We start from the raw sequence: 17,500 nt of genomic DNA, 5'->3' as shown, positions 1-17,500 counted from the left end.
AAATCACCGGGTCGTTATGGTGATGAGGAGAAGGATTTCATTTGTCTGACTGTTCTGAAAGGTCAGCTAGACGATTATAGAGCGGGTGATTATGCCAGAATTGAGTTTAGTTCAAGGTCTGTGGTTCTGGCTACTATTTCTCTGGATTCCATTCCAACCCCTAGGGGCGTGGCTACAATATGATGTGGTTTTGTTGACTGTGTGGGGGGCGTGGCTACAATATGATGTGGTTTTGTTGACTGTTTGTGAGCGTGGCTACAATATGATGTGGTTTTGTTGACTGTGTGGGGGCGTGGCTACAATATGATGTGGTTTTGTTGACTGTGTGGGGGCGTGGCTACAATATGATGTGGTTTTGACTGTGTGTGGGGGCGTGGCTACAATATGATGTGGTTTTGACTGTGTGTGGGGGCGTGGCTACAATATGATGTGGTTTTGACTGTGTGGGGGCGTGGCTACAATATGATGTGGTTTTGTTGACTGTATGTGGGGGCGTGGCTACAATATGATGTGGTTGTTGACTGTGTGGGGGGGCGTGGCTACAATATGATGTGGTTTTGTTGACTGTGTGGGGGGGCGTGGCTACAATATGATGTGGTTTTGACTGTGTGTGGGGGCGTGGCTACAATATGATGTGGTTGTTGACTGTGTGGGGGGGCGTGGCTACAATATGATGTGGTTTTGTTGTCTGTGTGGGGGGGCGTGGCTACAATATGATGTGGTTTTGTTGTCTGTGTGTGGGGGCGTGGCTACAATATGTGGTTTTGTTGACTGTGTGGGGGGGCGTGGCTACAATATGTGGTTTTGTTGACTGTGTGTGGGGGTGTGGCTACAGTATGTGGTTTTGTTGACTGTGTGTGGGGGCGTGACTACAATATGATGTGGTTTTGTTGACTGGGGGGGGCGTGGCTACAATATGTGGTTTTGTTGACTGTGTGTGGGGGCGTGACTACAATATGTGGTTTTGTTGACTGGGGGGGGCGTGGCTACAATATGTGGTTTTGTTGACTGTGTGTGGGGGCGTGGCTACAATATGTGGTTTTGTTGACTGGGGGGGGGGCGTGGCTACAATATGTGGTTTTGTTGACTGTGTGTGGGGGCGTGGCTACAGTATGATGTGGTTTTGTTGACTGTGTGTGGGGGTGTGGCTACAATATGTGGTTTTGTTGACTGTGTGTGGGGGTGTGGCTACAATATGTGGTTTTGTTGACTGTGTGTGGGGGCGTGGCTACAGTATGATGTGGTTTTGTTGACTGGGGGGGGGGGGGCGTGGCTACAATATGATGTGGTTTTGTTGACTGGGGGGGGGGGGGGGCGTGGCTACAATATGATGTGGTTTTGTTGACTGTTTGTGGGGGCGTGGCTACAATATGTGGTTTTGTTGACTGTGTGTGGGGGCGTGGCTACAGTATGTGGTTTTGTTGACTGTGTGTGGGGGCGTGGCTACAGTATGATGTGGTTTTGTTGACTGTGTGTGGGGGTGTGGCTACAATATGTGGTTTTGTTGACTGTGTGTGGGGGCGTGGCTACAGTATGTGGTTTTGTTGACTGTGTGTGGGGGCGTGGCTACAGTATGATGTGGTTTTGTTGACTGTGTGTGGGGGCGTGGCTACAGTATGATGTGGTTTTGTTGACTGTGTGTGGGGGTGTGGCTACAATATGTGGTTTTGTTGACTGTGTGTGGGGGCGTGGCTACAGTATGATGTGGTTTTGTTGACTGGGGGGGGGCGTGGCTACAATATGATGTGGTTTTGTTGACTGTGTGGGGGCGTGGCTACAATATGTGGTTTTGTTGACTGGGGGGGGGGCGTGGCTACAATATGATGTGGTTTTGTTGACTGTGTGTGGGGGCGTGGCTACAATATGTGGTTTTGTTGACTGGGGGGGGGGCGTGGCTACAATATGATGTGGTTTTGTTGACTGTGTGTGGGGGCGTGGCTACAATATGTGGTTTTGTTGACTGGGGGGGGGGCGTGGCTACAATATGATGTGGTTTTGTTGACTGTGTGTGGGGGCGTGGCTACAATATGTGGTTTTGTTGACTGTGTGGGGGCGTGGCTACAATATGATGTGGTTTTGTTGACTGTGTGTGGGGGCGTGGCTACAATATGATGTGGTTTTGACTGTGTGTGGGGGCGTGGCTACAATATGATGTGGTTGTTGACTGTGTGGGGGGGCGTGGCTACAATATGATGTGGTTTTGTTGTCTGTGTGGGGGGGCGTGGCTACAATATGATGTGGTTTTGTTGTCTGTGTGTGGGGGCGTGGCTACAATATGTGGTTTTGTTGACTGTGTGGGGGGGCGTGGCTACAATATGTGGTTTTGTTGACTGTGTGTGGGGGTGTGGCTACAGTATGTGGTTTTGTTGACTGTGTGTGGGGGCGTGACTACAATATGATGTGGTTTTGTTGACTGGGGGGGGCGTGGCTACAATATGTGGTTTTGTTGACTGTGTGTGGGGGCGTGACTACAATATGTGGTTTTGTTGACTGGGGGGGGGCGTGGCTACAATATGTGGTTTTGTTGACTGTGTGTGGGGGCGTGGCTACAATATGTGGTTTTGTTGACTGGGGGGGGGGCGTGGCTACAATATGTGGTTTTGTTGACTGTGTGTGGGGGCGTGGCTACAGTATGATGTGGTTTTGTTGACTGTGTGTGGGGGTGTGGCTACAATATGTGGTTTTGTTGACTGTGTGTGGGGGTGTGGCTACAATATGTGGTTTTGTTGACTGTGTGTGGGGGCGTGGCTACAGTATGATGTGGTTTTGTTGACTGGGGGGGGGGGCGTGGCTACAATATGATGTGGTTTTGTTGACTGGGGGGGGGGCGTGGCTACAATATGATGTGGTTTTGTTGACTGTTTGTGGGGGCGTGGCTACAATATGTGGTTTTGTTGACTGTGTGTGGGGGCGTGGCTACAGTATGTGGTTTTGTTGACTGTGTGTGGGGGCGTGGCTACAGTATGATGTGGTTTTGTTGACTGTGTGTGGGGGTGTGGCTATAATATGTGGTTTTGTTGACTGTGTGTGGGGGCGTGGCTACAGTATGTGGTTTTGTTGACTGTGTGTGGGGGCGTGGCTACAGTATGATGTGGTTTTGTTGACTGTGTGTGGGGGCGTGGCTACAGTATGATGTGGTTTTGTTGACTGTGTGTGGGGGTGTGGCTACAATATGTGGTTTTGTTGACTGTGTGTGGGGGCGTGGCTACAGTATGATGTGGTTTTGTTGACTGGGGGGGGGCGTGGCTACAATATGATGTGGTTTTGTTGACTGTGTGGGGGCGTGGCTACAATATGTGGTTTTGTTGACTGGGGGGGGGCGTGGCTACAATATGATGTGGTTTTGTTGACTGTGTGTGGGGGCGTGGCTACAATATGTGGTTTTGTTGACTGGGGGGGGGGCGTGGCTACAATATGATGTGGTTTTGTTGACTGTGTGTGGGGGCGTGGCTACAATATGTGGTTTTGTTGACTGGGGGGGGGGGCGTGGCTACAATATGATGTGGTTTTGTTGACTGTGTGTGGGGGCGTGGCTACAATATGTGGTTTTGTTGACTGTGTGGGGGGCGTGGCTACAGTATGATGTGGTTTTGTTGACTGGGGGGGGGGTGGCTACAATATGATGTGGTTTTGTTGACTGGGGGGGGCGTGGCTACAGTATGATGTGGTTTTGTTGACTGTGTGTGGGGGCGTGGCTACAGTATGATGTGGTTTTGTTGACTGGGGGGGGCGTGGCTACAGTATGATGTGGTTTTGTTGACTGTGTGGGGGGGCGTGGCTACAATATGTGGTTTTGTTGACTGTGTGGGGGGGCGTGGCTACAATATGTGGTTTTGTTGACTGTGTGGGGGGGCGTGGCTACAATATGTGGTTTCGTTGACAGTTGAGATTTGAAATATGCGGCTAACGGTGAAAACGGTTGGAGAAGTAACCAAATCATCAGCTTTTATGGAGTTACATTTAGACTCTCTGATAGATAAAGATGCGGCGTTCTGAACATCTCTTCAGGTATTGAACGACGCTAGAGAATGTTGACATCTTGCCAGAGAGTATATTTCTGGAGTGTTTTTAACCTAGCATGCTCCCTCCAATGGGATTATCTATTGGATTGCACTGATTATATGGAATCTGATAGCGTGTGTGTGTGTGTGTGTGTGTGTGTGTGTGTGTGTGTGTGTGTGTGTGTAATCAGACAGGCTTACTGGCCATGGATGGACAGGAATAAACGAACAAAGATGTACAGCAGGAATTATTTTCTTCTCTTCTCTCTTTGTTTTCTGTTTTTTATCCTAATATTCCATCCTGATTTCCCAATGCCCAACTCCGTCTCGCTCCACCACACACGCACACACACACACACACACACACCCCACCACACACACACACACACACACACACACACACACACACACACACACACACACACACCACGCACACACCACGCACACACCCCACCACACACACACACCACGCACACACCCCACCACACACACACACCACGCACACACCCCACCACACACACACACCACGCACACACCCCACCACACACACACACACACACACACACACACACACACACACACACACACACACACACACACACACACACACACACACCCCACCACACACACACACCACGCACACACCCCACCACACACACACACACACACACCACACACACCCCACCACACACACGGTATGTAATGAATGGATAATGGTATGATAATACACCATAGTTTTAACCCACAGGGTGAATCAGGGCTTGACACAGCTAATAAATATCACAGGACGTTTTCAACATGCTGTGTGTGTGTGTGTGTGTGTGTGTGTGTGTGTGTGTGTGTGTGTGTGTGTGTGTGTGTGTGTGTGTGTCTGGCTCCCAGTCCCTGGTTTCTTCTGGTAATTTCCTGATTGCTCGTCTCGTTAGGTGGACGTCAGCATTGTTTCACTTAATTTCTCTGTCAGCCATAGCCCCACTACTAACACACACACTTTTGTATTGCACTCCTTGTGGGGACTAAATAATTGATTCCTGTCCAAAATCCTATTTTCTCTAACCCCTAAATCTAGCCTTAACCCAAGCCCAAACCTAACCCGTACCATAATTCTAACCCTCATTGTAAACCTAATATAGGGGGGTATTGCTGATTGTTAGCTAGATTGATTCTCAGCGTGTGTGTGTGTGTGTGTGTCTCACTATCTACATCCACTGTACTACATAGACCTGCACTGTTCAAAATCTCTCTTCTTGTTCTCTCTCTCCTCTCGTTCTCTCTCTCCTCTCGTTCTCTATATCTCCTCTCGTTCTCTATATCTCCTCTCGTTCTCTATATCTCCTCTCGTTCTCTATATCTCCTCTCGTTCTCTATATCTCCTCTCGTTCTCTATATCTCCTCTCGTTCTCTATATCTCCTCTCGTTCTCTCTCTCTCCTCTCGTTCTCTCTCTCCTCTCGTTCTCCCTCTCCTCTCGTTCTCTCTTCTATTCTCTCTCATAGATATTTTGGACAGTGCAGAAGATCTATCTCCTCTTTTTTTCTCCCCTCTCTCTTCTCTCTCTTTTCTCTTTCTCTCTCTCTCTTGTCTCTTCCTCTCTTTTCTCTTTCCATCAGTCTCTCTGGTCTCTTTTTGCCAAGTCATCAAATTGAACTTGAGGAATTTATCTCCCTCGGAATTGTCCAAATGTTGTTTGGAATTCTCTTTCCCCCCCGGAGCGCAGGGAACGTTTTTGTGGATTCCTGTCGTTCAGTCAGTCTCAAGACAATAAGACACAATTTAGGGATTTGGTTGGAGTGTGTGTGTGTGTGTGTGTGTGTGTGTGTGTGTGTGTGTTTCTGTTGGTCGAAATGGTGTTTGTTAGCCATAGTCCCGCTGTGGCCGCGACTTACGTAGTTAGACTCTCTCTCTCGTACCCAAAAAAGTGTTAAACAAATCAAAATATATTTGAGATGTTTCAAAGTAGCCACCCTTTGCCTTGATGACAGCTTTGCACACTTGGCATTCTCTCAACCAGCTTCATGAGGAATGCTTTTCCCAACAGTCTTGAACATGTTCCCACATATAATGAGCACTTGTTGGCTGCTTTTCCTTCACTTTGCGGTCCAACTCATCCCAAACCATCTCAATTTGGTTGAGGTCGGGTGACTGTGGAGGCCAGGTCATCTGATGCAGCACTCCATCACTCTCCTCGGTCAAATAGCCCATACACAGCCTGGAGGTGTGTTGGGTCATTGTCCTGTTGAAAAACAATGATAGTCCCACTAAGTGCAAACCAGATGGGATGGCGTTTCGCTGCAGAATGCTGTGGTATTCATGCTGGTTAACTGTGGCTTGAATTCTAAATAAATCACTGACAGTGTCACCAGCAAAGCACCATCACACCTCCTCCTCCATCCTTCATGGTGGGAACCACACATGCAGAGATCATCCATTCACCTACTCTGCATCTCACAAAGACACGGCGGTTGGAACCAAAAATCAAAAATTAGGACTCCTCAGAACAAAGGACAGATTTCCACCAGATTAATATCCATTGCTCGTGTTTCTTGGCCCAATCAAGTCTCTTCTTCTTATTGGTGTCCTTTAGTAGTGGTTTCTTTGTTGTAATTTAACCATGAAGGCCTGATTCACGCAGTCTCCTATGAACAGTTGATGTTGAGATGTGTCTGTTACTTGAACTCTGTGAAGCCTTTATTTGGGCTGCAATTTCTGAGGCTGGTAACTCTAATGAACTTATCCTCTGTGGCAGAGGTAACTCTGGGTCTTCCATTTCCTGTGGCGGTCCTCATGAGAGCCAGTTTCATCATAGTGCTTGATGGTTTTTGTGACTGCACTTGAACAAACTTTCAGAGTTCTAGACATTTTCTGTATTTACTTACCTTCATGTCTTCAAATAATGATGGACTGTCATTTCTCTTTGCTTATTTGTTCTTGCGATAATATGGACTTGGTCTTTTACCAAATAGGGCTATCTGCTGTATACCACCCCTACCTTGTCACAACACAACTGATTGGCTCAAACTCATTAAGAAGAAGGAAATACATTTCACAAATTAACTTTTAACAAGGCACACCTGTTAATTGAAATGGATTCCAGGTGACTACCTCATGAAGCTGGTTGAGAGAATGCCAAGCGTGTGCAAAGCTGTGATTTAAAGCAACGGGTGGCTACTTTGAATAAAATATATTTTGATTTGTTTAACACTTTTTTGGTTACTACATGATTCCATATGTGTTTTTATCTTAGTTTTGTTGTCTTCACTATTGTTCTACAATGTAGAAAATAGTAAAAAAATAAATAAAATAAATCTTGATTGAGAAGGTGTGGCCAACCTTTTGACTGGTCTGTATAATTTAGATGATGCTATTATGTCAGTCCTCTTTTGAAACCTCTTAATCACAACTAGACCTGACTGCCCTAAGCAGACAAGGCCGCAAAAAACAACAATAGGAAAGGCCCTGAAACCTTTTCACTTATCAACTACACTATATGCATGTATAAGTTATGACAGCGTCATCCATATTGTTTTCTGCCGTTTCCAGCTACAATAGTCATTTACAACATTAACAATGTCTACACTGTATTTCTGATCAATTTGATGTTATTGTAACGGACCCAAAAAATGTGGTTTTCTTTCAAAAACAAGGACATTTCTAAGTGACCACAAACTACTGAACGGTAGTGTATGTATGTACACACACACACACACACACACACACACACACACACACACACACACACACACACACACACACACACACACACACACACACACACACACACACACACACACACACACACACACACACACACACACTTGTTGTCACTTCCACTCCATCACACCCTCTCCTCTCCAGCCCCCCATCTCCTCGCCAGCCCTCCCTCCAGCCCCCCCCCCTCCATCCCCCTTCCACTCCAGCCCACCCTCTCCTCTCCAGCCCCCCATCTCCTCGCCAGCCTTCCCTCCAGCCCTCCAGCCCTCCATCCCCCCCTCCACTCCAGCCCCCCATCTCCTCGCCAGCCCTTCCTCCAGCCCTCCCCCTCCATCCCATCTTCTCGCCAGCCCCCCCCTCCATCCCCCCTCCACTCCAGCCCCCCATCATCTTTTAAATATATTTTTTGATGCCTACAGGGGTGTGGGGTATTTCACGCCATATGTATTGAATTCAAAGTAAAAATCTAAATCGTGAACATGGAAAATAAAGTTGTGAATGTAAACATATTTTCAAGGACTGGTGAAATAATGGATGTTGAAATCAAAAACCAAACGATTGAAAGCAAAATGTAAATAAAAATAAGACATCAAAAGGAAAACCCCAAAACTTGTAAGAAAATACGTTTTAAAGAGGGAGCAAAACTCTGACAAAATATATTTTTTTTAAACATTTGAAAACGAATGCAAAAATCAGTTAAAACGAACCGTCACTCCAAAACTAGTCGACCAATGGAGACTCATTGTCTACGCCTCCCTCTAAACCCCGCTCTTCACGGATGAATTATGTCAAAACTCGCAATCGAAAAGACTGGTAGCAAAGAAACAAAGATACGAGTAGCGTAACCACAAAGATACGAGTAGCGTAACCACAAGGTAGTACATGCAGGCAAGAGCATAGGCAAAATCTATTCAATAGGATTGGTTGCTGAGAAAGTTGAACCGGAAAATATTTTTTGCGTTAGTCTTCTTTAAAAAAAAATATTTTTATCATTTTGCTCTCGCTTTAAAATTATTTGCTTACAAGTTTTGGGGTTTTGATTTCAAAATCCATTATTTTCTCGAAAATATGTTTTAACTTAAACTTTTATTTTTCATATTTTTTATTATTATTTTGAATTCGATACATATGGTGTGAAATTGACCCCATACAGGCGTCCTAAAATTCATAATGAATAATCTATGTTATCCATGGTATGACCTTCTTAAACTAATTCCATTCGATGGCTTATACTTTTAGTTAAGGAGAAAACACTTTGGGCTTAGTGACGATTTGCCGCTCGGCGTTGTGTGTTTCAGGGACATTTTCACTCGGGTTTGTAAACTACACCTGGCACTCTGCTCTGTCGGCAAACATTACCGGTGTGTCCGTGCCCTAAAAGAACCTTCCTGTCTTACAGGCCTCTGCTACGCTAGATGTGTAACTGTTACAAAACGTGAGATGCTCCTATTCATTTCAGTGAAACCTTTACAGAGCCCGACTGCTATTTCGAAGCCCCAGTCTATCTCTTATGTTATATCATCTTTGTGTTTTCAGCTCTACAGAGATCGATGATGTGATCCGTAAGTCGACCAACCTGCTGTTAACCAGAACGCTCAGTAACTGTCTACAGTACGCAATGAAGAAGAAGAACGTAGGACTGGCTGAGGTAAGAGTGGGTGTCGGTCTTTTCTATAAATAATGGGGTCAATGTGCGATATTGGGATCAATATTTCAAAATGGTAAAAAAAGAAGATTTTTTTATGCAGTTCCACGTGTACTTAGAGAAATATATGCAAATTGGCCACTCAGAAACATTAGATGTTATCTTGGTTAGCAGCTCCAGTGTATATTTGGCCTTGTGTTTTAGGTTATTGTCCTGCTGAAATGGTGAATTTGTCTCCCAGTATCGGTTGGAAAGCAGACTGAACCATTTTGCCTGTGTTTAGCTGTATTCCGTTTAAAAAAAAATCCTAAACAAATTCTCCCTGGTCCTTGCTGATGACAAGCATACCCATAACATGATGCAGCCACCACCATGCTTGGAAATATGAAGAGTGGTACTCGGGGATGTGTTGTTTTTGCCCCAAACTTAACACTTTATATTCAGGACACAGAAGGGGGTTTATTTAAGATGCTCTTTGAAGAGGTGGGGTTTCAGATGTTTTCAGAAGATGGGCAGGTACTCTGCTGTCCTAGCTTCAGAGGGAAGATGGGCAGGGACTCTGCTGTCCTAGCTTCAGAGGGAAGATGGGCAGGGACTCTGCTGTCCTAGCTTCAGGGCGAAGATGGGCAGGGACTCTGCTGTCCTAGCTTCAGAGGGAAGATGGGCAGGGACTCTGCTGTCCTAGCTTTAGGGGGAAGATGGGCAGGGACTCTGCTGTCCTAGCTTCAGGGAGAAGATGGGCAGGGACTCTGCTGTCCTAGCTTCAGGGGGAAGATGGGCAGGGACTCTGCTGTCCTAGCTTCAGGGGGAAGATGGGCAGGGACTCTGCTGTCCTAGCTTCAGAGGGAAGATGGGCAGGGACTCTGCTGTCCTAGCTTTAGGGGGAAGATGGGCAGGGACTCTGCTGTCCTAGCTTCAGGGGGAAGATGGGCAGGGACTCTGCTGTCCTAGCTTCAGGGGGAAGATGGGCAGGGACTCTGCTGTCCTAGCTTCAGGGGGAAGATGGGCAGGGACTCTGCTGTCCTAGCTTCAGGGGTAAGATGGGCAGGGACTCTGCTGTCCTAGCTTTAGGGGGAAGATGGACAGGGACTCTGCTGTCCTAGCTTCAGGGGTAAGATGGGCAGGGACTCTGCTGTCCTAGCTTCAGGGAGAAGATGGGCAGGGACTCTGCTGTCCTAGCTTCAGGGGGAAGCTGGTTCCACCATTGGGATGCCAGGACAGAGAAGAGCTTGGACTGGGCTGAGCGGGAGCTGCCCTCCCATTGGAGTGGGAGCGCTAAGAGACCTGAAGTGGCAGAACGCAGTGTTCAGGTTTGGGTGTAGGGGGTTTGATCATAGCCTGAAGGTAGGGAGGGACTGTTCCTCTCGGGTTGGGGTGTAGGGTTTGAGCGTAGCCTGAAGGTGGGGAGGGGCAGTTCCTCTCGGGTTGGGGTGTAGGGTTTGAGCGTAGCCTGAAGGTGGGGAGGGACTGTTCCTCTCGGGTTGGGGTGTAGGGTTTGAGCGTAGCCTGAAGGTGGGGAGGGACTGTTCTTTAGGAAAGTACCATGGACATGGAAGTCAGCGGAGTGTGTGGAGGAGCGGTGTGACATGGAAGTCAGTGTGTGGAGGAGCGGTGTGACATGGAAGTCAGTGTGTGGAGGAGCGGTGTGACATGGAAGTCAGTGTGTGGAGGAGCGGTGTGACATGGAAGTCAGTGTGTGGAGGAGCGGTGTGACATGGAAGTCAGTGTGTGGAGGAGCGGTGTGACATGGAAGTCAGTGTGTGGAGGAGCGGTGTGACATGGAAGTCAGTGTGTGGAGGAGCGGTGTGACATGGAAGTCAGTGTGTGGAGGAGAGGTGTGACATGGAAGAGCTTGGGACGGTTGAACACCAGGCGGGTTGCAGCGTTCTGGATAAATTGCTGGTGTCTGAAAGAACCGCGTTCGTGTCAGTCACTCAATATTTCTTGCTTTATCACTCTCTCTCCATCTGTCTTTCTGTCTCTCTTTTATCCTCTCTTTCTCGGTCTCGGGTACTTTTCTCAGACTCTCTATTTGGATTGTGTTTGTTCTGTGAGCGACAGCAAGGCGACAGTATGAGAGTTAATGAGATCCTCGAGTGTTAAAGGAAGGGGTTGCTAGGGGGTGTTGCTATGAGGTAAAAACCATTGTGACCCTCCCTCAGTAAGGAGGAGTGAGAGTGTTAATATATAGAATGTATCTATATGCATCAGTGAATTAGATCATCAGAGTATTCCGTGTGAAACACACTGAGAAAATCTCCCTGCCAATAGGTACTTAATCACAGTGGGAGTCTGTTCCTTCTTTTACTAGACCAAAAGTGCTACCTGCTGCCTCGGTAGCGACGGACCTACCCTTTCTACTCGTAGAATCGCAGTGCTGCCCCGGTATCGACGGACCTACCCTTTCTACTCCTAGAATCACAGTGCTGCCCCTGTAGTGACGGACCTACCCTTTCTACTCCTAGAATCACAGTGCTGCCTCGGTAGCGACGGACCTACCCTTTCTACTCCTAGAATCACAGTGCTGCCTCGGTAGCGACAGACCTACCCTTTCTACTCGTAGAATCACAGTGCTGCCTCGGTAGCGACGGACCTACCCTTTCTACTCCTAGAATCGCAGTGCTGCCCTCGGTAGCGACGGACCTACCCTTTCTACTCCTAGAATCGCAGTGCTGCCCTCGGTAGCGACGGACCTACCCTTTCTACTCGTAGAATCACAGTGCTGCCCTCGGTAGCGACGGACCTACCCTTTCTACTCCTAGAATCACACTGCTGCCCCCGGTAGCGACAGACCTACCCTTTCTACTCCTAGAATCGCAGTGCTGCCCCCGGTAGTGACAGACCTACCCTTTCTACTCCTAGAATCACAGTGCTGCCCCTGTAGTGATGGACCTACCCTTTATACTCCTAGAATCACAGTGCAGCCCCTGTAGTGATGGACCTACCCTTTCTACTCCTAGAATCACACTGCTGCCCCCGGTAGCGACAGACCTACCCTTTCTACTCCTAGAATCGCAGTGCTGCCCCCGGTAGTGACAGACCTACCCTTTCTACTCCTAGAATCACAGTGCTGCCCCCGGTAGCGACAGACCTACCCTTTCTACTCGTAGAATGACAGCGCTTGTCTGTGGCCAACAACTTGACTTTGAGCCAATCAGAGAGCACGAAACCCCACGTGGGGGAGGCACCAAAAAAAAGAGTAAAAAATATATTTGTCGTACAATCCACGGATGAGCCAGTGACACTTCATGTGCAATGTAGGCTATGGGATGGTAGCTAGCTAAGTGCACAGATACAATGTAGGCTATGGGATGGTAGCTAGCTAAGTGCACAGATACAATGTAGGCTATGGGATGGTAGCTAGCTAAGTGCACAGATACAATGTAGGCTATGGGATGGTAGCTAGCTAAGTGCACAGATACAATGTAGGCTATGGGATGGTAGCTAGCTAAGTGCACAGATACAATGTAGGCTATGGGATGGTAGCTAGCTAAGTGCACAGATACAATGTAGGCTATGGGATGGTAGCTAGCTAAGTGCACAGATACAATGTAGGCTATGGGATGGTAGCTAGCTAAGTGCACAGATACAATGTAGGCTATGGGATGGTAGCTAGCTAAGTGCACAGATACAATGTAGGCTATGGGATGGTAGCTAGCTAAGTGCACAGATACAATGTAGGCTATGGGATGGTAGCTAGCTAAGTGCACAGATACAATGTAGGCTATGGGATGGTAGCTAGCTAAGTGCACAGATACAATGTAGGCTATGGGATGGTAGCTAGCTAAGTGCACAGATACAATGCACACAACACTAAATACTTCCTCCAAGCTAACTAAACACTGTAGCTAGTATTGACATAACTAGCTAATCCATTGTGATTTAATTTTCTGTGAAACCGCTGCCTAGTTAGTCCAGTGTCCTTAGCTAGCTAGCTTAGGACACTGCACTAAGATGCTTACATTAGCTAGCTAGCTAAACATTTGGCTATGGGCTGGCACTGGCATTATGAGATATTGAGAGTGAATTAAGGATTTTCATTGTCATTTTGCTAGGTAGTTATCTAGCCTGGGTCATTTGGCTAGTTTTTAACAAGGCCTTTCTACAAATAGCAACATTAGCGCAGCTAGCTTAGAATCTAGACCTTAAGTACACGGACATGCATTGCCAAACAACGATACTGCCACTTTCTGGTTTGGAGTCTTTTAACAAGGCTGAGTGACTGATGACTTTAAAGGTCTTTGCTGTGTGACACTGTTCAGAGATGCTAAGTATCGTAGACAGGGAAACATTTGACAATCCTACCTTTTTGTCTGAGCTTTTAAAGAGGATATTGGGGAATGTTTGGATATGTTGCTTATGAGGTCTCTGAGGTGTCCCTCTGCCTGATCACGTGTGTGTGTGTGTGTGTGTTAGCTGGTTCAGGTGATCATCAACACGACCCAGCTGGAAGCATCATGTGTTTACCTGGAGGAGTTCATCTCCAACATCACTAATGTTCCCCCCGATACCGCCAACGCCACCAAGCTCTACGGCACGTCCACGTTTAAGGTATGCTCATGCACAAGCAGACTCTCTCTCCCCATCCTTCTCTCCATCCACCACTTGTCTTTTCTTACAAGCACTGATTTTGCAGATAGAAGCTTTCTTGAGTAAAGTTTTACTTTTACTGTGATATGTGGGTGACTTACCTTAATTGAATGAACTGACTGTAAAGTAGAGCCCCACGATATTATCGTCCGATATAAGTATTTCACAGAAATATATCTGATTTTATTCCACAGATACACTGATATTATATACATATAATAAACAAAAAAATAACATTTTAAAATACATTTTCAATGGTTGCCTGACGAGGACGAGCTGCTCATTGAACATCATTCAGCCCTAGGTCACAATGCCACAGCCAACGTATTTGAATAATTAAATAATTAAAAGTACCCTTCACCAAGCAAGCAGCCCTCGTCACATTCTCACTTAATTAACATTAGCTGATTAGCTAGCCAGGTCGTTAGTCTAGCTATCTAGCCAGATAGCTAGTTAGCTTAGCTATCTAGCCAGATAGTTAGTTAGCTTAGCTTGTTAGCTAGCAATCTGTGCTACTTATGTGCCAACTGGCGCCAAAGTGAACACTTGTCTTTGATATAAAATAACACTGTCTGGTCCTATTATGTTTTATGAAAGAAGAAGAAGAAGAAGAAAAAAAAGCTTGTTTCTGTGTTTTCTTACAGAAAACATTGTAATGAACTGCTAGCGTGACGTAGACGTAGACGGCCCTCGGCCCTAAACCCTAAACCCTCGGCCCTAAACCCTCGGCCCTAAACCCTCGGCCCTAAACCCTCGGCCCTAAACCCTCGGCCCTAAACCCTCGGCCCTAAACCCTCGGCCCTAAACCCTCGGCCCTAAACCCTCGGCCCTAAACCATCGGCCCTAAACCCTCGGCCCTAAACCCTCGGCCCTAAACCCTCGGCCCTAAACCCTCGGCCCTAAACCCTCGGCCCTAAACCCTCGGCCCTAAACCCTCGGCCCTAAACCCTCGGCCCTAAACCCTCGGCCCTAAACCCTCGGCCCTAAACCCTCAGCCCTTGAATGACGTTTTACATTGTCACATCCGAGTGTACCTTAAATGTGCCTCGCCCAAGCGAGGGAGAGTGATGTTTGGAGAGGCAAAGTCTTTGGTGGAAATCATGAAGTTGAGTTTAACAACAACCAACCTAGAGCTATTTTGTGTACCCATCAAGCTAAGTAGCTAGTTGGCACTCCTGTCAGGTAGTTGGCTACCCGTAGCTGGCAAGCTAGTTTTATAGTTTGGTCATTTATTCCAATACATTTCAGAATTCCCCAAAATATGTTCATGAAGCTAGCTACGTTTTATAGGCTCCTCACTACGAGACTAAACCAATTTGCCAACTCTAAAATCAATGTCGTGTGTATATATATATGGATGGGCTGGCTGCTGACGGGCTGGTTCTGGGGCTGGCTGCTGACGGGCTGGTTCTGGGGCTGGCTGCTGACGGGCTGGTTCTGGGGCTGGCTGCTGACGGGCTGGTTCTGGGGCTGGCTGCTGACGGGCTGGTCCTGGGGCTTGCTGCTGATAGGCTGGTCCTGGGGTTTGCTGCTGACGGGCTGGTTCTGGGGCTGGCTGCTGACGGGCTGGTTGCTGACGGACTGGCTGCTGACGGGCTGGTTTTGGGGCTGGCTGCTGACGGGCTGGTCCTGGGGCTGGTTCTGGGGCTGGCTGCTGACGGGCTGGTTCTGGGGCTGGCTGCTGACGGGCTGGTTCTGGGGCTGGCTGCTGACGGGCTGGTTCTGGGGCTGGCTGCTGACGGGCTGGTTCTGGGGCTGGCTGCTGACGGGCTGGTTCTGGGGCTGGCTGCTGACGGGCTGGTTCTGGGGCTGGCTGCTGACGGGCTGGTTCTGGGGCTGGCTGCTGACGGGCTGGTTCTGGGGCTGGCTGCTGACGGGCTGGTTCTGGGGCTGGCTGCTGACGGGCTGGTTCTGGGGCTGGCTGCTGACGGGCTGGTTCTGGGGCTGGCTGCTGACGGGCTGGTCCTGGGGCTTGCTGCTGACGGGCTGGTCCTGGGGCTTGCTGCTGACGGGCTGGTCCTGGGGCTTGCTGCTGACGGGCTGGTCCTGGGGCTTGCTGCTGACGGGCTGGTCCTGGGGCTTGCTGCTGACGGGCTGGTTCTGGGGCTGGCTGCTGACGGGCTGGTTGCTGACGGACTGGCTGCTGACGGGCTGGTTCTGGGGCTGGCTGCTGACGGGCTGATCCTGGGGCTGGTTCTGGGGCTGGCTGCTGACAGGCTGGTTCTGGGGCTGGCTGCTGACGGGCTGGTTCTGGGGCTGGCTGCTGACGGGCTGGTTCAGGGGCTGGCTGCTGACGGGCTGGTTGCTGACGGGCTGGTTCTGGGGCTGGCTGCTGACGGGCTGGTTCTGGGGCTGGCTGCTGACGGGCTGGTTCTGGGGGTGGCTGCTGACGGGCTGGTTCTGGGGCTGGCTGCTGACGGGCTGGTTCTGGGGCTGGCTGCTGACGGGCTGGTTCTGGGGCTGGCTGCTGACGGGCTGGTCCTGACGCTTGCTGCTGACAGGCTGGTTCTGGGGCTTGCTGCTGACGGGCTGGTTCTGGGGCTGGCTGCTGACGGGCTGGTTGCTGACGGACTGGCTGCTGACGGGCTGGTTCTGGGGCTGGCTGCTGACGGGCTGGTCCTGGGGCTGGTTCTGGGGCTGGCTGCTGACGGGCTGGTTCTGGGGCTGGCTGCTGACAGGCTGGTTCTGGGGCTGGCTGCTGACGGGCTGGTTCTGGGGCTGGCTGCTGACGGGCTGGTTCTGGGGCTGGCTGCTGACGGGCTGGCTGCTGACGGGCTGGTTTCTGACGGGCTGGTTCTGGGGCTGGCTGCTGACGGGCTGGTTCTGGGGCTGGCTGCTGACGGGCTGGTTCTGGGGCTGGCTGCTGACGGGCTGGTCCTGGGGCTGGTTCTGGGGCTGGCTGCTGACGGGCTGGTTCTGGGGCTGGCTGCTGACGGGCTGGTTCTGGGGCTGGCTGCTGACGGGCTGGTTCTGGGGCTGGCTGCTGACGGGCTGGTCCTGGGGCTGGTTCTGGGGCTGGCTGCTGACGGGCTGGTTCTGGGGCTGGCTGCTGACGGGCTGGTTCTGGGGCTGGCTGCTGACGGGCTGGTTCTGGGGCTGGCTGCTGACGGGCTGGTTCTGGGGCTGGCTGAGGATCAATCTCATGTTCTTCTTCCAACTCACTGTCAGACTCCGAATTGACAGAGACATGATCCTCATTCAGAAAATTCTTCATCTTCCATTGTGGAAGACGATCCTTCCACACCAGCTTCTCTCTCTGCAAAAACTATTTCTAAGGCCCTCTGAGCAGAGATTATTTTTGCCATACTGATTGTGGTAAGGAGCCACACATGCAAAGCTATTTATTTGTTTTGTCCCTCCCCCAATTTGCTCCTGGCTGAGGTAGAGTGTGGGAAATTACTGCAATTGTTTTCCCAATGTATCGTAACGATATTGTGTAGGTTCCCGCAAGACATTGTGTAGTTTCATACACTACAAAGGGTAAAGAGTGCGAGAAAAGCGGTAGACAGACAGACAGGCAGGCAGGGAGACAGGCAGGCAGGGAGACAGGCAGG

At 49.3% G+C, this 17,500-nt stretch overlaps 1 protein-coding gene across 1 annotated transcript in view; it reads left to right on the top strand.

Moving 5' to 3' along the window:
* exoc6b (exocyst complex component 6B) overlaps window positions 1-17,500 on the top strand; it is a 178,021-nt gene that overhangs the window by 125,416 nt on the left and 35,105 nt on the right. Inside the window, exons 16-17 of the mRNA XM_055911912.1 lie at window positions 9,248-9,359; window positions 13,773-13,907. Of these exons, the coding sequence (XP_055767887.1) occupies window positions 9,248-9,359; window positions 13,773-13,907 (247 nt within the window). The remainder of the gene's footprint in view (window positions 1-9,247; window positions 9,360-13,772; window positions 13,908-17,500) is intronic.

This window comes from Salvelinus fontinalis, unplaced genomic scaffold, assembly GCF_029448725.1.
Source record: "Salvelinus fontinalis isolate EN_2023a unplaced genomic scaffold, ASM2944872v1 scaffold_0106, whole genome shotgun sequence".
Classification (NCBI taxonomy): domain Eukaryota; kingdom Metazoa; phylum Chordata; class Actinopteri; order Salmoniformes; family Salmonidae; genus Salvelinus; species Salvelinus fontinalis.
The sequence above is the reverse complement of the archived record's forward strand: the minus strand, read 5'-3'. Positions and strand labels throughout refer to the sequence as shown.